This window comes from Aspergillus tanneri (assembly GCF_003426965.1).
Source record: "Aspergillus tanneri strain NIH1004 chromosome Unknown AapTan_1_pilon_pilon_pilon, whole genome shotgun sequence".
Lineage (NCBI taxonomy): Eukaryota > Fungi > Ascomycota > Eurotiomycetes > Eurotiales > Aspergillaceae > Aspergillus > Aspergillus tanneri.
In genome coordinates, this window is record NW_022984628.1 from 4,796,062 (window position 1) to 4,818,228 (window position 22,167).

General features: G+C 45.0%; 7 protein-coding genes across 7 annotated transcripts; 4 read left to right on the forward strand and 3 right to left on the reverse strand.

Moving 5' to 3' along the window:
• Nucleotides 1-1,030: 1,030 nt before the first annotated feature.
• ATNIH1004_003556 (putative short-chain dehydrogenase/reductase) lies at nt 1,031-1,968 on the reverse strand (the record flags this gene model as incomplete). Its single annotated transcript, XM_033568233.1, has 3 exons — nt 1,031-1,093; nt 1,143-1,867; nt 1,929-1,968. The coding sequence occupies 3 exons, from the start codon at nt 1,966-1,968 to the stop codon at nt 1,031-1,033; spliced, it is 828 nt and encodes a 275-aa protein (XP_033430228.1).
• Nucleotides 1,969-3,071: 1,103 nt separating this feature from the next.
• ATNIH1004_003557 (uncharacterized protein) lies at nt 3,072-3,663 on the reverse strand (the record flags this gene model as incomplete). The annotated part of the gene is made up of 2 exons (XM_033568234.1): nt 3,072-3,158; nt 3,235-3,663. The coding sequence occupies 2 exons, from the start codon at nt 3,661-3,663 to the stop codon at nt 3,072-3,074; spliced, it is 516 nt and encodes a 171-aa protein (XP_033430229.1).
• A 6,970-nt stretch (nt 3,664-10,633) lies between these two features.
• ATNIH1004_003558 (uncharacterized protein) lies at nt 10,634-10,996 on the forward strand (the record flags this gene model as incomplete). The annotated part of the gene is made up of 1 exon (XM_033568235.1): nt 10,634-10,996. One exon carries the CDS (start codon nt 10,634-10,636, stop codon nt 10,994-10,996), a length of 363 nt encoding a protein of 120 aa, XP_033430230.1.
• A 3,458-nt stretch (nt 10,997-14,454) lies between these two features.
• On the forward strand, nt 14,455-14,910 carry ATNIH1004_003559 (uncharacterized protein; the record flags this gene model as incomplete). The annotated part of the gene is made up of 2 exons (XM_033568236.1): nt 14,455-14,590; nt 14,672-14,910. 2 exons carry the CDS (start codon nt 14,455-14,457, stop codon nt 14,908-14,910), a joined length of 375 nt encoding a protein of 124 aa, XP_033430231.1.
• Nucleotides 14,911-15,665: 755 nt separating this feature from the next.
• Nucleotides 15,666-15,959, forward strand: ATNIH1004_003560 (uncharacterized protein; the record flags this gene model as incomplete). The annotated part of the gene is made up of 1 exon (XM_033568237.1): nt 15,666-15,959. One exon carries the CDS (start codon nt 15,666-15,668, stop codon nt 15,957-15,959), a length of 294 nt encoding a protein of 97 aa, XP_033430232.1.
• Nucleotides 15,960-16,722: 763 nt separating this feature from the next.
• Nucleotides 16,723-18,259, reverse strand: ATNIH1004_003561 (FAD-binding oxidoreductase; the record flags this gene model as incomplete). Its single annotated transcript, XM_033568238.1, has 3 exons — nt 16,723-16,852; nt 16,904-17,979; nt 18,050-18,259. 3 exons carry the CDS (start codon nt 18,257-18,259, stop codon nt 16,723-16,725), a joined length of 1,416 nt encoding a protein of 471 aa, XP_033430233.1.
• Nucleotides 18,260-18,967: 708 nt separating this feature from the next.
• ATNIH1004_003562 (uncharacterized protein) lies at nt 18,968-19,432 on the forward strand (the record flags this gene model as incomplete). The annotated part of the gene is made up of 1 exon (XM_033568239.1): nt 18,968-19,432. One exon carries the CDS (start codon nt 18,968-18,970, stop codon nt 19,430-19,432), a length of 465 nt encoding a protein of 154 aa, XP_033430234.1.
• Between the last annotated feature and the right edge of the window lie 2,735 nt (nt 19,433-22,167).

Consider the following 22,167-nt stretch of genomic DNA (forward strand, 5'->3'; position numbering starts at 1 on the left):
AATTGCTTCATCATAGATATAATCGCAGCGTTGTCTTGATTAACAGTGCTCTTAACAGGGATGGTACATGACCTTAGAGCTACTTATAACGACACTCTATCCTAAGTTCAAAATATAGGTTTCTGATAGGAAGCACACTGTAAACCAGAGGTGACAGCCGCAAAATGAATGGTAAAAATAACATAAAGAAACCTCACATAGTAATACTATTCCAAAGCTATAAAGAGGCAACTCATTCACCCTTTTCCCAAGGCAATATCAATCCTGTCAGCAGCGGTTGTTTCAAAGCGCTAGTATAAGACCAGTTCATACCGATGTAAGTACCAAGATATAATCCCTTCAAGAAACGGCAGAGACTGTTAGGAGCGCTCAGAAGCGCGATAGCCAGATCCTTAGCTAAGATGCTTAGTCAGGTGCGAAGTTTTATATCAGCATCCTCCGGCCTGAACTCTTGAAGGCCAGCGATTAGTTCTGCAATATACGTGGTTCTATCTTCCTCCCGTATAGATACTCCTATTCGCACCATAGCGTACCATTCAGCTCGTTACGGACCCCACACATAACAGAAGACACTGTACTTAGAACGAATATCTGGGGCAACTATATGATACAAATTTAACAATTACAACTCCCCATACCATATCCACAAGGCCAACCCACTGTCCAAATCTCGCTTAGGGGGGTTGCATCTGTGATTATTACTATTACTCTACTGGCCGAAATATTGGATACCTCGTCCAAGGAAGTGGAGGGTCGACTAGAGGCAGAAGATTCCAACATAAGAGAGATACTTCAGTCCTCAGAGCAATTCCGCCCGCTGTTGCGAAAGTAATCTATTCCAGTTCACTAAACTCTAAGTAAAAAGCTGTGAAATAATCAGGCAATATTTTTAAGAAATCGATATGACTAACAACAAAACAACAAAATACAGAATTTGCTAACAACCACATTATATGTGCTCCACAACATAGCACCCAAACCAGACACCATATATACAAACCAGGTACCTAACTTCCAGGCATCACAGATATCACCGTATAGTGAAGCCACCATCCACCCGAATATCCGCACCATTAATCATACCACTTGAGTCCTATTTTCGGTCAGAATCGACTTCAGGCTCCTAGAATTGGATGTCCTACCTGACAAAGAAAAACCACAGCTTCGGCAACCTCCTCAGGCAGCGCAAACTTCCCAGTTGGGACATTCTTCAAGAAAGCCTCTCTGACGGAGTCTTCTCCCCACGCCTTCTTCCCCAATGCAGTCCAAGCGATCGTGGGTGACACACTGTTCGCCGTAATGCCGCGACCGCCCCATTCGGAAGCCATACTGCGTGTTAAGCCCAGCAATGCAGCCTTGGAAGCACAGTATGCACCATGGCGGTGCAGTGCTACATGTGCCGCCTGGGACGCGACGTTAACGATTCTCGCTGGAGGTGGAGAACTCGTCGAGAATTCTGCAGCCTTTGATGCCGCAAAGTATAGTCGAGCGAATGCTTGCGAACAGAGCATTGGTCCGAGGACATTCGTGGTCAGATGCTTCACTGTCTCTTCTGGAGGTGTTTCCTCCATATCACTTAGGGATACGTATCCAGCGGTGTTGATAAGGATACTCGGGAAGACTCTCTCAGCTGGAGATGTGGACGACGGCGATGCCATTTCCTTTTCCATTGTGTTGAAAGCTATCTGGACGGAGTCTGGCGAGGTAATGTCACATTCATAGGCGCGGATTCCATCCTTGTTGAGAATACCTCCATACCCGGCTTCCAGCAATTCATCCCTTCGGACGGCCTCGAATGGGGCATACAAAATGGCTAGGCGAGCGCCCTGTTGGCTGAGCTTCTTGCCGATGCTTGATCCAAGGCCACCTGATCAAGGTTAGCGTTGTCAATTTGACAATTTGGGTAAACCCTTAAGCTGGATATATACCTAGGCCACCGGGGATAATAGCCAATCTGCGAGCAAGCATCTTTGTTATTGAGTGTGTTGAAGGAAGGACGGTGTCTCGTCTATTTAGTTCTTTGTTGGCGCTAAGATGACGTCAGCTTTTCCCCTCATTACTTGTTGTCAGAATAAAGCTAGTCCATATTGGGACATGATGTGAAGTAATAAAGTGACGTGGCTATAACTATAAGCCGTGGCTCCAAAAGAATAGGGGTAATCACAACACATTTTTTTTTTTGAACACAGAGAATGTTCAAGCTCTCATAGAATCATCCATATATTTCTGACAGTCTCCCATGATTGTGCCACATAAACTGTTTGGCCGTCAGGTAATGTTTCGTCTGCACTGCCTCTAAGCGGGTACGAGAGCGCTCCATATCTCAAGCTCATTATTACTCATGTCCCTCCATACGTGACTCCATTTCCGACATCAGAAGAGTAAGTCCTGAACCGTCTTCCCCTCACCGTCATTTTCCCCACACCCAGTTATTCAATCATACGCAGCTGTACAGTACTAACAGCGCTGCTTAGGGCCTCAGGTTGTCGTAGAGAAACCTTGTAGTAGTAGTAATAATCAATTTTGTATAACCCTCCATTATATAATCTTGACGTATAGCTAAATTGATTGGATAGGAAAATAATGAATTAATGGCGAGCATCGACTGCCATTAATTAGTGCTCACCTATTTACGAAGATTTGCAGCTAAGGCAACCATTTCTAAGTTGGCCCATTGGGCCTATATTAAACTCTAACCTTATTAAAATATCTTAATCATTTCCAACTAAAACCAATAATACCTCTACCGAGCTATCTTTGTAATACAACATAAGCACCTAAGTGGTAGAGCTGGAATGACTTATCACCTGGAGTTGGTGTTATCAGCATGTAGTCCTATAGAGGATTAAGCTCAAAAGTTTCACTAACAGGAACAAGTGAAAATACTGCCCTATACTAGCAACCCACGGGCATGAAATTGGTTGCAACCAGTACACGTGGCGGTCCGCCGCCGAAGGTGCAGAGATGTCCATGAGACGATGATAACTTGATGTTGTGAAATTGCAACCGTGGGCAACGGACAGACTAGCATCTGTAGCAGTTTGAGACGAGGCTCCAGTGTAAGGCTTTTTTCAGAAATCCGACACCGCATGATTACTAGCACGGTAGGAGCTGATAGGCGCGGGCAAGGTATTAGTCCCCAAGGAATGACTCACAGACTATATGTTGACGAATTGAACATCAGTAATAGTAAGTAGCTTCTAGGTAATCAGATGGGATCGGTCTAAAGCTTACATATTTGCTAATGACCTTCGTTAGGGCAGGGTTGAGAGCTTTCCACGGGAAGACTTTCACTTCCCTCATTAGGCTTCGTGGCTTTGGCGTTGGAAACCCCATGATTACCTCAAAAAAGTAATTGCTACTAGCTCTCGAGACTGTGAGAGGCTTGAAGCTTTCCAGGTTCCTCCGAATACGATTCTTCTCCTGCAATGTGAACCGAAAAGCAACAAGTGCTTGAAGTAGATGTATGATGTCAACACCTGTAACAAAATATTCCTTCTTATCATCCCAGTAAATGCAACTGATGCAAAAGCTATTCTGGGCATACTCTTTAAAAGCCACAGCTCTAAAATCCACGTGGATCATGTTGCCGGTTTGTGCACGGGTGAACTGAACCAAACGCCGTTTAGATTTGCATTCATCTTTGGTCCATTTCTCTGCCATTGTGTCTAAGTCCCCTTGTATATTCAAAATTACCTTTGATGTGCATGTGCATATTAAATTGACGTGGTCTGGTCCAGCCCTATTCGACCGTTGCAGGGTGGATGTTTGGAGAAGAGTGGGCAAGGGTGATGTTTGTTGGGGGCGACGATGAGCGAATGCAAACTGGGAAGATGGAGCTTCGATAGACAACTGCGTCATTGATGACATGGCTATGTATTGAGTTGAATTAGCCCTGGGCGAGGATGCCACATCATATTGTGCTGTATGCCCACCTTTGTTGGTAATGCACTGCAAATATGGCGAGGTGGTCACAGAATACAGACATGACTGGTTTATGTCCTGAGTTGGCTGGAGAGCCGACCAGTCCCTTCGCTCTAGCTCATCTGAATAGGAATGTAGTATGCTCCATGACCCGTCTGGCGGTGATGAATCGGAAGTATCTTCATATGTATAGACGCCCACTTGAATCATAGTAGGACACCCGCCTTGACTTTGCCCCACTGCTAGCTGCAAAGTCACAGTGGATAAGGGAGAGCCTGTACAGACAAATGGAGGCGCTTCCACTGAGAGTCCATACTGAAATGCAGAGCCTTGCAACTGGAAGAATTCTGGGATGCACACACACCTCATCGAGCCAAAGGCTAGATAAAAAATTGAATATGTTGGCGTGTGCAGACTATATGGGGACTGGATTTGTGCAAATACTCGCGTCCCTTCAGGTCCTTTTTGGGGGAAATATACCGTAACCTCTGGGAGCATTTGAATATTTTCGCGCAATATGGGTGCCTCTGTCTCAGTATGAAGACGGTGACACTCTGCAGCCTCTATGTAGGGAGCACCATCAGATATTTGACCTGTATGATGGGCTATACGACTGGATACTGTCGGCCCGGTCACATATGGGACCGAATTGTGACCCGCACAGAGTGCCCCGTCATCAATGTGCTGGGTTGAATTGCTATCTTTGTATAACCTCAGCAAGATTGGTTTATTGGCGGGAATGTTTATTCGACATGGCAGTCAATGGCTGACCGACTTACCGATATAGGCCATTGGTGCAGACTTCTGATAACTAGAGTTAGGCATTCCAGTTCTAACTAGTCAGGCAGATATCGAGGGCAGTGTATCGTGCGAACCTTGAGGTGACAAAATGCTATAGGATATTAATAGCAATGCCCTTGGTCGGAAGTAGGAGACGGAATGGTTGACTGGAAAGGGATATGTGAGAGGAAAATTGCCTGCGCAAGGCATTGCCAATCCGAGAAAATGTGTGATGGAGAGATAGGGCTATCGACTGCAATAGAAAAGATACAACAGAGTTCGAGTTCAGCCCGAAAGGACCAAGGTTTGACCCAGACGTCTACCGACGGCTAGATGTAACCCACGATAATCAATGCTAGGAATATCCCACCAGGTGCGGGGCTCACCTGACCGTATACGTAGAACTCAAATTGCCAACAGCTTTGGGAAAGAAACATTATTATCAGTACCTACAGGATAAGCCCTAGAGTACGTGAACGTCGGTGATCCACGCAAGAATTTCGAGCAAAATAAGTCCTGGAGATACCTGTGCAATTAAAGCTACAAAATCTGGGACTGAAAAGACAGTGGACCATCTTAGAAATATAAGCCCTTTGATGATCTGGACTACCTGTACAATGCGTGAACCGAGAGATCTATTCAAAAGGAGCCTGAATGGATTGACCAAGGGCCAGATGAAGCACCCGCGGCGAACCATCCCCGAGTCGCCAGCTGAAAGCCCTTGAGACATAGCCAGTTATTTTGGCTTCTCGAAAGTGGCGAGCATGGGCCATTGTCAACCTGACAAGTACCGCTAATCTATATTTGGTTATCTAGAATGCAAGCTTGAGTATTCCTAACTGTAGGGCCGAGATTTTATGTGCTGATGCAATTACTCATTCAGCAGATGCGACTCCTTCCCAGCAAGGGTTGTTCTGGTACAGTGGCTCTTACCCAACTAAACCCAGAGATACCGTACCACTGCTAGCTCGTTTTAACTCGCTTGTAGAGTCAGTATAATCGAACGCCCATCCGGTCCCAGACCAGATCACACCAACAGAGAGCAAACTCAAAAAGAAAGATAGAGACATGTAACCATAGTTTCTCCACCGAACTAATTCTCTTGAATTCGAAGGTTTAGCATACATATATCATAAGATTTGGGCTGATTGTAAATTGATCCGGCCGTAGTCCGCACGATCAGGAACAGTTGCAACTTCTTGGCAACGGTCTGACCAGAGTTTGATATCCACTTTGCAACAATTAAAGTTTTGTTAGTTTTCTGGGCAGTACAGTATCCAAAAAAGAAAAGTAATATTGTATTTCATCTACATAGGATACTGTCTGTAACCATTTAAGAATTGAATTTATGCATCGTTATTACTAGCTTTCTTTCTTTTGTTTCCCCCGTCATATAAAATACAGTGGCTATAGTAGTGAAGGTCTCATCAGGAGGAAAACATGGTAAGATGAGGACTACGAGGAATGTGAAAGTTCAAGGTAGTAGTAGCCTTGGCAGAATTTGGAAGGCGGTGATATTATCGTAATAAATAGCGATTTTAACAGGTAAGATATACGGCAATAGAGGTGGTGGAATACCTGGTTGCAGAGTTCATCTCATTGGCCCGCGAAAGGTTGCACTCAGATACGCTGCTCATTAGACGAAGCAGCGGCAGAAGTCCGAAAAGCGCGGCCCCACTTTCTGGTCATTGCCAAGCGGAGCTTGTCGCGGATCCATGGACCTGACTCTGAAGGCTTCATAATTTAAGCCGGCATAGCATTTAATCTAATACACACAGAAGGTCAAGGCAGCGTGGGCCCTCTTGCATCATTCATGGCTAGTGCAAACTGTACCACAGCCAAGAGCTCGATGATTAGTTTAAGCCCGGAACGGGGCCTGTTTGTGCTATTTTGAGACATGTCAAATGCTCTTTTTCACGTCTTTCGGAGGCTGTGAGCTGGAGGTCCTCTTGTTGGAGCGTGATATTATTTGTTGAATAGAAAGGCACAGTTGTATTGAGATTGATTGTTCTGGGTCACCCGAGACAGTAAGACCTAGTTCTATACGGTACGGATCTAGCCCTAATGTAGCAGTAGTGCGGTCAGGATGAAAAACAGTCAATGATAAGTACATGGCTGAGATGCTCTACTACAATGCTGGACTGGACTGGACAGGGTACCCAGTCCACAGCCCACCCAAGTGCATCCATTTTACCCTAGGAATATCAAGAGATATGACGACTAATTCGCAGCCCTTGTCGCCAACCTCTATGTCATCACCCATGTAGCATCTGGTAAGAGAAACATATCGCAGAAGTTATAACACAGAAAATAAACTTCCTTTACGAACAGCCCAGGAAATATATTCAGTGTCACAGTAACGAGGTGTAGGCTAGTGTAAGGCAGTCCCACACACTGGGAAGGATTTTGCCCTCGACAATGTTTGTTGAATTAAAATGTCCCCATGTTGACCGACAGACAGAGACAATGAATGCAAACCAGATAAGGCCAGTTGAATACTAGCACGACGGACCTACCTGCGCGGTAATGAACTACAATAGGCTTTGAGTGCGAAGGCCTAGCTGCATGGAAAGCTTGTATGCATCTCGCCTTAGAGTAAGTGAATAATCTTGCGGACCCAATTTCCATTGTCATGGAGCCATAATTTCTCTCACGTAATGAGACGCCTCTGCAAGGGTCGCTTACAGGCTTGTTTTTGTGACCAACATTTGACTCTATGCAGTAAGTTCTGGGAAGGTTTGTCGGTAAGGAACTTCTTGTACCATAATCCAAATAGACTGACTACTGTAAGTGCCTTATCGATAAAGGGTCATGGGTTCAATTCACCGTAAACAACGCCAGAATTGTCCTAGTCATTGAAAAGTATGGTACTAATATATTTTAATTTCAACTTTCTTCACACTCAAAGCTGACGCGTGGTCGTTAGGACCAACGGAAGGCTGTTTGAGAGAATTGATGACTATGCTAGGTTACTTGCAAAACTTGGAAGTATTGACAACTAGAACGGCCTAATCCATTGGCCCAAGTGCAGCAGCCATGCACCAAATTGTCCACTTTTAATGGTGACAACCTGCGGCTTCAATGGGCTATTACGTTATGTTATCATATCTGCATTGTGAATCACAAGCCTGGCCAAATTCATGGCGCTGCAAACTGAGATAAATCAATTGATCGAGGCCATAAGGAATTTGATCGACGAACACGATCTAAATCAGATCTCTTTTCTAGCAGAGCGTTTGCAGCCATATAGGATTGAGAATTATGAAGTGCCCACTAGTGACCATGTTATGGACAGAATAAGTTCTAGTTCTTGAAGGTTAGAAGCGAGAGCCATATTAAAGTCATATAGATTTAACCCACTTTGAGATGTAATCCACGGGCCGAAAATCAGGCATCGGAAACCTGCGAGAATACAAATGCCGGATCCTCCAATGTCACACTCTGCACTGGAGTATGGGATATTCCACCAGACCTAACGAAGCTAGCCGGTACCCGTCACCTCTGACCCACACCGCCTTCGCGGTATGGGTCATCCCGGGCTCAACGGTATTATGGGCTCAATGACACTTTTTACCACTACACCAATTTCTTTATCAATTTTCTCACTACCACCATGCCTGAAAACTATTCAGAAGTTGAAAATCGAATCACTAATGCTCTCAGCGCGTATTCCGATCGTGACAAGCCCCAAATCAAAGCATTGGCGCGGGAATTTGATGTTCCTTATAGACGGCTGCTTCGACGTGTTCATGGCCATAAATCTCGTTCGACACGCCCTGCTTCCAATAAAGTTCTAGATAATGCACAAGAACAGGCATTAATTAGATGGATATCTCTTCTTGATGATGCATGTGCTGCACCAACACCTGCAATGATTGAGAGGTGTGCAAATGAGATATTGGCGCGCAATGGTAAAGATCGACGTGTTGGTAAAAACTGGGTCTACAGCTTTATTAAACGCCTTCCAGAACCCTATAAATTTACCAAGCAAAAACCAAAGGAGAAGAAAAGAATAGCAGCAGAGAATATCTGTACTATTTCAATCTGGTTTGACAGGCTGGAAATACTGTTTAAACGCCATAATATTGGGCCTGGAAATATCTACAATTTTGACGAATCTGGCTTCCAGCTTGGCCAGGGAAAGTCCCAGAAAGTTGTTACAAAAAACAAGCATACTGCAGCATATGTCGGAACTGGAGGAGTAGGAGAATCAGTTACAGCAATTGAGTGTATTGCTGCAGATGGTTGGATAATGCCCCCATTCTTTCTCTTCAAGGGCCAGTACCACATGGAGCATTGGTATAGGAACCAGCCAAATCTTCCAGATAATTATTATATTGCTCCAGCTGCAAATGGCTGGACAAATAATATTATTGCTTATCAATGGCTTCAATTTTTTCATGAACAGACAAAGCATCGTGTTCAACGTGGATCTTACCGCCTGATCCTAATGGACGGCCACAAGTCCCATCTTACAGAGGATTTTGCTCGATTTTGCCACCAGAATTATATTATTCCTTGGTGCTTTCCGCCAGATCTTACACATCTTCTCCAGCCTCTGGATGGTCATCCATTTCAGGCGTATAAGCATTATTATCGGAGGGCTAATAATGCTACTGTACAGTGGGGTGGCTCTGTTAAAGAAAAGTCGGATTTTCTGCGTGATATTCATGCTATTCGAATGCAGACTTTTAAGGGTTCTACTATACGGCATGCATTTAGAAACTGCGGGATTTATCTATTAAAGCCTGATGTTATTCTCCAGCCGCTTCAAGACGCAGAATCCCCTGTTCCTGATCTGGTTGTTTATGATGGTAATGAGACAACAGAACTACCAATCTGGGGTCAAGAAGCTCAAGTAAAAGACTCAAGAAGAAGCTCAATTAGAAGCTCAACTAGAGGCTGAGCTAGAACCTCAACCAGAAACTCCACCACCTTCAAGCTCTACAACCAACTCTCCACCAACAACAATTACCAAGATGCGGCGGAGTATTGCCAAGGCACAGAAAGATCTTGCTGCACTTCAAGCACAAGCTGATGCAGCTGCAGAATCTAGCAATTTAGTTAGTATAAATACTGATAAAATTGCTGCTCGTTTTGAGCGCATTTGGCAGGGTAGTCTTACCAACACAGAACTTGGTGAACAGCGTGAAGCAGACATGACCCGTATTCTTGCCAACCAGGAGCATCACCAGGCTCGAAAAACTCGTCGCCAGGTTCGAGCAGGAGGTCCTTTATCTGTCAAAGATGCAAATAGCCTTATTCTGTCCCGTGAAATAAAAGAGGCAGAGAAAGAAAGACAACGGTGGAAGCGGAGGGCTAAGAATGCCGCGGATAAACTAGCACAGAGGGCCACAAAAGAGGGATTAGGGGATGAAAATAGGGATGAAAATAATGGCTGGGTGGCTGGAGATGATGGTCAGCCTCTATATTGTATTGATTATGGCCCAGGGAGGGAATAAATAGCTTCGACGTGGCCATGAAGGGTAAAAAGTGTCATTGAGCCCATAATACCGTTGAGCCCGGGATGACCCATACCGCGAAGGCGGTGTGGGTCAGAGGTGACGGGTATTCTGGAAGCCAGACTCGCGCGATTCCAATCTCCGATACAACAATTTTAACCAAGAAGGTCGAGGATCAGTTGTGATATTCCCACCAACAAGCCCCATTGGCTTGTGTATTACTGGCACAGAGTTCTGTCATTCACGATTAGGGAGTTCTGGCATGTCTGCAAATGGCAGCGCATATATGAACATTGCTGAAACAGTCAGGGAGCCTTGGGTGGGAAAGCTAACCGCTATATCTCAGACTGAAATATCATGGGCAGTTCGAGAGAAAATCCAGTATATGCTGTGCTTCACATCCTACCCTGTTTGAGCTGTACGTATCTAGTTCTTATTATTTCTCTATCAAACCGTAATTCATACTGATGCTTCAAACTTTCTCTGTTCCTCTCAATTTACCTCCCAAATTGATGCATTACAATGCGGAAATTTTTCCATCGGTCGACATGGCAGAAACTGGAGCTGAAAATATGCCCGAGTCTGAGCATGTTAATGGTGGCGATGCTGGTAAAATAATTGCTGTACTACCTTCTATGGAATCGCCTCCGGAAGTGAGCAGAAACGCTGCTGCGCTGATTTGGACTTCAGAAACGGATAACCGGCTTTCTACTCCAAGCACGACAGCGGACTTACAAACAGCAAGCTTATCGTTCCAACGGCGTCTAGGACTCAATTACACACCCCAGCGGGACATTCAGCAGCTGTCAATTGGCCCTAATGGCAGTTGAATGCATAACGGAATTAGCGAGCGATCGATGGCGGACACAGGAGACCTACCGGAGGCTCTGGCGGCGGGGGACTGTATCTGAGAAGACTATATCGAGTTATTGGAATCCAATTTACTGTCATGGAAAATATATGGCCTGTGGCACAAAAACCCTATCACATATGCTGGGGGAGCCGGCGTTGACAACAAGTGGCTGGAAAATATCTACTCTTGCATCTGTCAGCTTGAGATCCGAGTGTGCAATGATCCAGTGAGGAAGCGTATGGCATTGGATCTTCTACGTCTACAATACGAGGATATGTTTCGAAACTTGAAAGTAACGGACTAATGTACGCGCGGGACCTTGGCCGGTGTGGTGAAGCAAGTCGGATTATCGACTAAATTCTTAAGTGAATTCATCCTGAGTGGGATCGTTGCGACACTAAGAAAAGATTGGAATTGTGAGCAAACTTTCGCAGCAGAAAACGATATAGCAAGAGATGGGAAGTCCTGGTATCAGGTCTGGGTGCTGCTATATTAGCTATCTGCTACCTAAACTTGTCACTATGGTGTAAGGATGCCCCATATTTATTTACAAGCGGAATCTAACAATTATCGGAAGGTAGAATACTAGCATCTCCGTCCAGCAGCTTGAAGATTTCTGCTGCGTGTTCAGACAAATATACACCATATAATTCCTACCCTAAGGCTGACAGCCCCAATCGTGCTGTCTTTTCCAGGATGACGCATATGGCAAATATGATACGGAATTTTATCCTTGAGAAGCTACAATGTCTCAAATCGAAAAGCTCACTTAACGACATAGAATGGATCCATGACTGGATGAGTGAGAACATTATCTTTGGTATTGGAAGAGAGCGGAATGGCAGATTCTTGAACATAAATATGCCTGGCTAGGAAATGCACAGAGGAATTAACCCATACAGCGGAGGGGAATTCCCTTGGTGAGAGCAGGACAAGGTTAAAGTCCTTCTTGGCTGCTTCATCTTTAAGCGTTTCTTTCTTGGACACTTGTTGCGGAATGGGCTCAATTGGGTCTGAGACATGGGAGTAACGCCCTAGTTGTGTGAATCGCTTACTTGCCATATATTCTGGCATGGGCTGAACTTGCTTACCAGCCTTTAGGTCAGAACAAGTATTCCGCTAGCTTTGGGCAGTAATAGATTCCCATACAGATAAGGATGGCTAGGAATACATCCAGTTCTTTGGCGTCTACTTTCTTCAATATTCACCCCCTTTCTCAATTGCATAGAGATTTATATGCTTGACTAGAAGGGAACTATCAGACTATCAGTAAAGTGTTGCAGCCTTCTATGTAGTAGGACTACTTTTGCAGGTCTAGGTGGTGTTATTTCTAAAGGTTGAAACACGACATCTTCTGGACGTGGGATGTTGGAGTACTCAGACTATGACTGCTTCTTAGTACATTTTGCAGCACTTTTCCAAATTTCACAATGCGATATGTTACAGATTCCGTGGCAGGGATGCTATCTGAAAGAGACAAGAGGTATTTTGAGCAGTACTATTTTGCCTAGAGAGTTATAAAAAAGGTGAGGCTTTGGGGGATGAAAACTCCGCATGGTTGCCAAGACGCTAGCTGCACATTATACCTTCATAATATATCTATAATATATCAAAACAAGAACACAAGAATTGGCTGTTCGATTTCTACAAGATTGTTGAATTTCTGATACGTGCTGATATTGTTGGGGTGGTTTTCTGCAGGTCAAATCGTGACTGACTAATCAGATCGCATAGTGTGCAGCATACGCATTAAACTTAAATACACGTTACGTAGATGCTAGCGCGGTAATTAAAGGGATAGTCCTGTCCCTCGCGGCGACTATTGTTTTTTTGTCTCATCGCTCTACGCCAGATCCTTATTTCTCCATGCCATTCGCCAAGACAGACCGCAGCCTCAGTAAAAATAGCATTTCTAACCGTCAAGAGCCCAATTGTTATGAGTAACGTAGAAATTTAACCGCTTCTTCCTCTCCTCAGTAAGATCAGGCTTCATATTAGGTTTAACAGAATGAAAATCTTCTTGCCGTAGAATACACCACACAGATGTAGTAGATACCAAGAATTCAAATGCAAGGATCTCACAATATTTCTCACGTCCGTTCTGGTCCTTCCTGAATGCCTCACTGGGGGCATTTTCAGTTGGTTCAGCAACCTTTGGCCAGCTAGATTGCTGACCATTCTCAACATATTCAATAAGAATTCAGGCAACCATAGGGTTACATAAATCCTCGCTCCTTTACCTTCCTATTCCAGTATTGAATAGCATGGTAAGACATCTAGTGCTGACCTTAATTTGATCCACACTAACAACACCAGAATGTAACTAGGCAAGCGCTGGGACGCGGAACCCAGTACAATGACACTTCCCCTGCATCGTAGGCAGGCAGGTAGGGACACAATGTGAGATTGAAGCTTAACACTACCATCTGCAGGTTCAACGCTGTATATTTAAAAAGAAGTCAAAACTGGAGCTCTGAATATCTCCACGTTGCTTTTGTTAGATATTGGCCTGTCAACGTATCCAAATTAGTAGAGCGAGCTCCCCATAGAAATTAGTATGGTAATAACCTTACATGGATGTACAACCAAAACGCCACATTTAACTTTGCGCATTTGCATGAATTTAGAAACGCACCTCTGTAGTGTCCCGCTTTATTCTTGACCTAGGAAGAAAAAGGTAAAGCCCGCCCATACAACACAGTGAATGGTCACACCGGTGCTCACGGCGATTCCGGCGTCTTTGGGTATACTATCTGTATACAAAGTGGGTAACTAGGCACTAGCCGACCCACCTATATCCTCTCAGCACGACCAACCTATCATGAGACCACTAATAACCCAGAATTCCCACATCTACCTTGCTGCTTATATGGTTAGGACATGATTCACTCAGGAGTCTGGTAGGATTCATTTGACAATTTCAGTTTGTATGGAAATCTCACCCCCGATGATACCTGGAAGAGTGACCAGACATTTCAGTTGTATGCACGGAGTATTGTAATCTTGTTTTAGGTATATCTGTTTCATTTGGAGTATAATATGTAACTTACGGCCGCCCGGAAAGATTTTGGAAAGATTTATAGAACCCACCATCTATCTCAGTTCACACCCCACAGCCGCTGAACACCATGTCTAAGACAAATGCAATGACGCTAAGTGTAACAAATAGAGTTGAGGAAGTCTATTCACCAACAATAATTGGGCTGTCGTGCCGGTTAGTGGGGAATATCCTATTTTGGATCACATCACTAAGATGGATTAGCGTAACTAACGTTCTGCACTGCCTAGATGGCTGTTCCAACAACAGGACTGGAACTATATTCAGTGAGACCCACCTGCGGACTTTGGTAGGTGCGGTCTGCATACAAAAAAAATCAGTTGACCTCCATACTAACGGAGCAGATCATTCAGCTTTTGCCAGCTTATCTGACAATCATGCGCTTCATGGTTCCTTCTCTTGGCGGCGGTACTGCCCTCGTTAGCAGCGCTGTTCAAGCAACCGCTGCCAACTGGCTCTACACCAGCGATCTAGATGCAGACGGGCAAGTCACATCGCCCTGGCATTACACGAGTTCAGACACTCTATAGCTGGAGGTTACCAAGGCCCCAAGTCTCTACCATTTACCACGATATAAACCTTACCCATTGAAAGGTAAACAGCTCTGGATCCAGTTACAAGACCGGTCATTTAGTCCTATCAAAAACCCCGTTCCCAAGTACCTCCGTCGCCCAAACTACAACACGATGACTGCGACAGCATCTTTGTTGCAGGCGGATGGGTGGCAATGCATTGGAACCCGCATGTCCTTGCCGGTTTCCAGTATCTGTTCAATGCTCTTACGAAAGCTTTTGGCGGCAAGGTCTATGGCCTCAACCTGCGAGAAACCGTGACCGAGGTCCAAAATGAATGAAACCCAGGCCAAACTTCACCTGTCATGTTACTTCAGGGTGAGCTAGATAATGCCCGACATGCGACTAGCGTCTTCCGTAAACCTTCGTGGTACAATACGTGAACTTTTAACCCTGTAGATGGGCAAATGAGAATAACTACCTGTCTGACTCAATTTAATTCTTCGTAAACAATGGCATTGAATTTGGTAGTCAAGACAATATCCCATACAAGACAACCATAGAGAGCAACGCATACCAATACATGTCTGAGTATCGCAATAAGGTTCAAATCTCTATAGTTGCAGTACAAGTGCCGGATTAGGCTGCCATCAACATAAATACTAGCAAACCCTTCACAAAGGAGGAATTGGCAGATTTTGCGAATAATCGGCTAGGAGTAGATATTATTTTTGGTCACTGTCTACTCCTTGGCTCCATCAGTGAGTTTGGCTGGAGAAGGAAATGTCTATGGATATATTTTAGAATTGTGGGAAGGCTTGAAAGTAGAAAAGGAGGGTATATTACTATTAAGATCAAATGTATGGACGCTATCTCCTTCTTGGGTTGTTTTGTATTCTACGATTTATGGAATAGAAAGTTTTTGTATATTCCCTGATCAAAGGATGAGCTACCTAACCACAGAGAATATACGTATGCTCTCTCTATAGGAGTGGTCTCCATACTGATAATGGTATCAAGTAAACAAGATGATAAGGAGTGCTCAGGTTTTCTGGCTCCCGTGTATTAGCAATGACATGATTGAACGTACGCACCTGAATATTGCACAGACAGTCGGAGTCCTTGATGTGAAACCCACAGAGCTCAAAGAACAGATCAAATCTCACCTCATCTCCGAGCGTGCTGGCAAGTGGCTTCTAATTTTCGATAATGCAGATGGTATGAACATGCGGCTATTAGCTGGTGACGCAACCCTGGCTCTCCAGAACTTTCTACCTCAGAGCGAACAAGGCCACATTCTGTTCAACACCCGGAACACAGAAATTGCGGTGGAGCTATTATTATCCAATATCATTCCTATTCCAGAGTAGATAAAAAAGCTGTATTGAAATATCTGGAAAGTCATTGGAACAAGATAGTTTACAAGTAATATAACTAGTTGGTGCAACTGTCCGGAATGCAACGTCTGAGGGCAAGTTTCAATCCATGCTATATGCCTATTCACAGGACACGTAGGGTTCTTGCAATAAAGATATGGGCGGAAGAAGATCTACGGTCTTGAGTTGATGATCTTGATTTTTTAGACGCTGGGTGTCATCATGGCCTCGAACGGCGTGCATAATATGAATGTGCATGCGTAGCTTATTTGGTAGAAAATCGTGGTTGGTATGGGGGTCGGTGCGATTGCCCGCTAAGTGTATCATTACCTCAGTAGTTGCTGTTTGCTACTGTAATCTGTTCTTGCTCCTCCCTCTATATCCTGGGTTGATTTACCGCAAAGGATTATATATAGCAAGTACTGTAGAAGCTACTCTTAGAAGCTACTCTATGATCCGAGCAGATCACGCTACCGTGTTATGTTCAAACAGCGAAGGAAACATTATCTGGATCAGGCGTTGTCGCAGAGACATACCAAATAAATATACGACCATCTACATATGAAACTCTTCTATTTACTAGATCGAGTTTCGATTCATAACAATTCTCATTTGAAAGGTAGGCGAGGTCTCACGTTCCAAATCCGAGAAGGCTAATCAGGTACCAGTCCGCAACCTTGGGATATGTATTCAGTAATAACAGTAGTGGTGATATAACCACCCAGCTGTCCTATTCAAACGTTTAATTACTGATAGCTCATGATAGAGGGAACCATTCGTTGAAACGGCCATGTGGGTCCATCTGAGCCTTAAGATTTCTCAGCCGTTGGACATTCTCGCCGTACACCACGGACAACTCTTCGTCTCCATATGCGCCATTGATATAACTTGGTGAGATTAGCTTTCTCTTTACCCAAAAGTATTGTGCGACAACTCACGTGCAATTTTTAGTCAAGCCCGATGTTGATCGTAGCAAGTCGCGGGACTTCAACCCCCATTCCCTGGCTACTGCATCGAGGCGCGAGTCTACAACTGACGGTTCTACCCAGGTATTGAATTTAATCGTGCTGCGGAAAGGATAGGCGTAGTCAAGAACGTCCGTCGATTCCCGGATGGGATTACCGTTCATAATGACTACGCTCTTTACCGCTCCGGTTTGCTTGACAAATGTCTTGTATTCCTGGAACAGTTCGCGCCAGGTGGCAGGCACCATTCGTGCAAGACCAGCACCATACCGCTGCTTGCGTTGGCCTTTTGCGCAGCCCCCATCTTGAGGATCATTCCAATGATCATAGGATAGCACCCCGGCATCATCGGTCTCAGGTCCAGCCGCATAAATGGTTGAAAAGGCTTCCCTGCCTGCGCTATCTGTACCGTAATAGAAAAGGTTCGCCGTAATAGAGAAAGAAATATTGTCGCCGGACTCCGATGCTGAAAAAATCAAATTGATGGCCATCTCTGGACGGAGAATGAGAGTGTCCATTGCCTGGACGAGATCCTCAATTTTCTTCTCAGAAAATGTTAGAGTAGCCAACCAAGCACTCAAACCGGACTTGTCAACAGGGTAAGCTCGCATTGTAGCAGAGGTAACAATCCCAAAGTTTTGACCGGCACCCCGAATCGCAAACCAGAGTTCGGAATTGCTCTCGCGGCTGACCTCCAAGCGGTCTCCGGCCGGTGTAACGATATTTACGGAAATCAAATTATCAATGATAAGGCCGTAAGCTCCTACCAAATTTCCGTAGCCAGCACCTAATCCTGCGCCAAGCTGCCCGATGCAGTTACAAGTTGGCGTGGGAACAATGGTATTCCTTGCGAACGCAGCGGCCACCACATCACTGACCAATGCACCTCCTTCCAACCAGAGTTCTGTTCCCGCAGCGTTCACGCGAACATGATTCAGTTGTTCCAAATTGATGATAACTCCGCTCTTGTCCAAAGTGAAGGTAATTGAGGATCCATGGCCTCCATTTTGCGCAAGGAAGGGAATGTTTTGCTCAATGCAATATCGAACCTGGGCGAAGACAAGGAAAATTACATTTGTCCCACAGAGCGGAGTAGGAAGATGGCATATGATTACACACTGTCACAAGCACATCATCCTCCGTGGCAGGATTTACCACAGCCCCCGCGTCGGGTGCTGGAAATTCGCTCCATCGTGGAGCTCCAAGAGTGTCATAGGCGATGGACGCATCTGGAGATAATAACCCACGTAATCCTGAGAGATCTGGGCCATAACACAGGACATTACTGATAGTGAAGAAGTATAAAACAAGTACGGCCCAAGCGCTCATCTTGGTGGGCGGAGATAGTCTGGCTGGGTGGGTTTCAGATGGGGTCGTTTAGTTGTGGTGTGCAGAACGTGTGTTAGGTACAGTGTCCCCAGAGGTAAAAGTCCTGTCAGGTAGAGTATATAACAGAAATTCAACGCTCTCGGAGAAAATCCGTAAAATGATCTGAGTTATGTTGCAATAACACAGTACTGTATTACGCTTTGCGCCAAACGAATCTGCCAAGTATAATAGCTTGGGATCTAGGTTCGACGATGGTGGAGAACAATTGGCACGCGTCCATGGAGAGACAGAGTTTATACCAAACGAGGAGGAGAGAACGTTTGCACGCGAAACTCAATTTGAAGACCCAACTGGATGAGTCTAGACGAATTGCATATTCATATAGTTCACTTTAAAAACCTTGATTGGCTAGCTGCCAGATGTTGCCACCTCGCTGAGACAAATAATTATATTACATCCGGATCCACGTCATGACGTGATTAATACTGTACTCCAGGCCAGCCAGCTTATAGTTAGGATACATTCTTTTCGCTTTCATGTAATTCTTTACGATCTTCTTACTGTTTACATCTTCTCATTCACTAGAAACATCTTTACTAGATCTGCCACAAGTCTTTTGTCAAATCCTTCGGAAGGCTAAACTCGAAATCTCCAGGTTTCTATATACAACGCATCAATAATCTGGAAACCATGTTGCTGAAACATCGAATGGCACTAGTACTCGCAGTCACTGCAGCGCTTCTATCTGTCACTGCCGTTGAGGTCTCCGTAGGTGGCGAGAGCCGGAAGAGTGGAACGACACCTGAACCTGTTATCGAGGAGCTTGCTGAAGGAAGACAAGCAGAACCTATAAGTGTCCACGTCGATGGAAGCGGAAATCAGGTCCAGCTCAACTTCCGCAAGATTACAATTCCACCGAAGGGCAGCACCGGCCCACACTGTCATTACGGACAGCTCCTCGGCGTGGTGCAGAAGGGAACACTTACGCTCTACGCCCCTATTTTTTCCGAAGGAGTTCACAAATACAAGGCTGGTGAATCTGTGACGGAGGGAAGAGGATACGTGCATGAAGGACATAATGAGAGTGACACTGAGGATGTTGTGCTCTGGGTAACCTATATCACTCCTGAGGGGAAGCCTCTCGCGGAGGCTGATCTTTCCAAGTGCAACTAGAACTGCATTTAGCAAGTTAAGAATATACTTATAGCGATTGTATGAAGTTGGAAAAATACTGTATAAGGATCATGAGCTGACATGGCGCCTGTGATACGGCCACACAACGCGGGTCACGTAGCTCATTAGCTGATGATATGACCTATAACGGCTTTATGTGAATAATTGCTTTTTTCTCTACTGTTGATGTTTTCATCAAACGAGATGCTACGTTTGCGCCTCTGAAGTCGCGTGTCACAACGGATTTGAAGTTGAGGTTGTGTAAAAGTAATCAAGTAAGGGTGGAGAAAAAATAGAATACTACCCTACAGCATACGTAGGGCGCATGTCATACTACATTTAGAGCCGATCGAAGTCTTTTCACAATACCTGTCTTCTGTACATTCCTTGCAGCCACTTGATGTCAGCATTTTTAGTCCTTTATCTACAGCCTGCGGCAATGAATTGGAGCAATTTCTATGACTACCAAAGCATGAGAAATATTACTAAGCAAGACTTTTCATGTTTTGGCCTGCGTGGAATAAAGCTTTATCATGGCAGGATATTGAAAGTGCATGGAGATCTGTTGGCCTATATCCTTAGAATCGGAAAGTGGAGAATAGAACATCGTCTGGTGAGTCCTCCTATCTATTTTAAAAGCAGAATGCTGGCGGCGCATTGAAAAGCTTCCCCGGCAAGTTGGCTTTGACGTATATGATCAAAAACAAAAAATTGAATGACACTGTCATATATCTACAGAAAATATTATTCTTAAACTGTACTGTACAGGCGTTGAAAATGCCCTACAAAACGAACAGAACAAGGGCTAGTGTAGAAAACCCCTTCAGTTCAAATTGTGTACTCCAGAGCATAGTAATGCAGTCTTTTACTCTGGTATGAAGATTTAACAAGCTCGCTCGAGCCAAAAGGAAAGTGCTAATATGGCTTGCCAACACCGCTAAATAAAAAGAAAAGCTTTGCCGACAACAGGAAACGGAAGAGAAAAGACAATTAATTGAAGAACGAAAGAGGAGGGGTTTTAATAACGAGACAAGTGAGCTGGAAGCTGAGCAAAAGAGGCATCAAAAGGAGGATAAGAGATTAGCTAAGAGGCAGATCTACAGGTTCGGAATGAGTTTAAACAGATCATAAGAGGCAAGAAGGGGGCCTCTGCACCTACTGCAAGAAATCAGAAAGATACTGGTGATCAAGATTGATAGAAAAATATTCGGGATTCGGGATCCGATCATTCCTTGCGCCTTGGTGAGCGCTACTGAATCGGCATCAGGTGAAGAATGGAACCGGCTCAACACATCCCTTGATGGCAATCTTGTGCGGCTGAATCCCATGGGACATGTCTGTCATGACCCGACATTTGACCAGACAGCTTGTGATGAACTATTGTCTTTTACACGGAATAGTGGTTGGAGGTCTTCTCGGCCAGATCAGTTCCGTTCCAAATGCCAGACTCTCGTAACTCAAAACCACTTAGATAGATCCGATATAGAAGCCTTACAAGATTGGGTGTGGGAAACCAGGTCATTTGTGAATGAGACCTTTCGTCGGAAGATCACACGAAGCACTATGCAACCAAGGTCATGTTTCTCAGTCCTCAGCCACTGTGCGATCTCCTCAGTATGTTCAACAGGCCGTCCTGTTCGCCAGAAAACACAATCTGCATTTGGTGATCAAGAACACCTCTCATGACAGCGCCAGTCGTTCGGCGGCGCAGACTCGTTCCTGGTTCATACCCATTTACTCAGGAGGATTCAGTATCGCTCGGTATTCGTAGCCAAAGGTGCGACCACCACACCACCTTAGGACCTGCAGTCACTACTGGGGCTGGTGCAATGCACTGGGGGCTGTAAGAAAGAAGCCCTCAGGAGGGCTACATTGTATTGGGTGGAGAATATCCCACTGTGGGCGCTGCTGGTGGCTTTCTCCAAGGAGGAGGCGTTTCCAGCTTTCTCAGCCATCAGAGGGCACTGGCCGTCGATAATGTGCTGGAATTTCAGCTTGTGATGGCTAATATATGACTGCCAACTTCTACTGCCTCCCGGGTTGTCACCCGGCCATGCTCCGAGTACACCCTAATAATCCTATTGTGGTGTCAATTGTGTCCATTTCTGCACCTCGCACGGACAAGACCTTCTGGGAAAAAGGAGTCTCAGGCCTTTTTAAAATGTTACAGACATGTAACCACGGGAATGTCTCAGGGCAATTCATCCTTGATCCTCCGCCATCCCTTCACTGGAAGCAACCCTCACACTGTACTTCATGAACAACACCGAGGTGTCCACAGTGGGGAAGCGTATTCACAGAAATCTTCACCCCTTGTATAGCAATGGACTATCCTACAAGTTATTATTCAAATTCCTGCCCATGGTGAGCTCCGACCTTCGAATGGCACCTGACATGTATGCCGACAACTGCGGGATTCTCCAAGCATCTGTACTCGTACCCAACCAGCTCTTCACTCCCTTGAAGGACCAGTACGGATAGCTGAAACCTTCTCCAAACTCCCTCTGGGCTCCAAAGATATCCTTTTTACTAGCAACCTCGGAAGCCACGTTAATGTAGAGAGTGACACTACTTTCATGCACCCGGCGTAGCGTTCTTCGGTACAACTCGTAAATTATGTACGTGGCGTTGAACCGACCATCGATGGAAAGCGGAGGGCTTTGGACGAATTACATAGAAATGCCTATTCTGCACTTACTAGAACCGGGATTTAATTTCTCACATCTCAGTCTGGA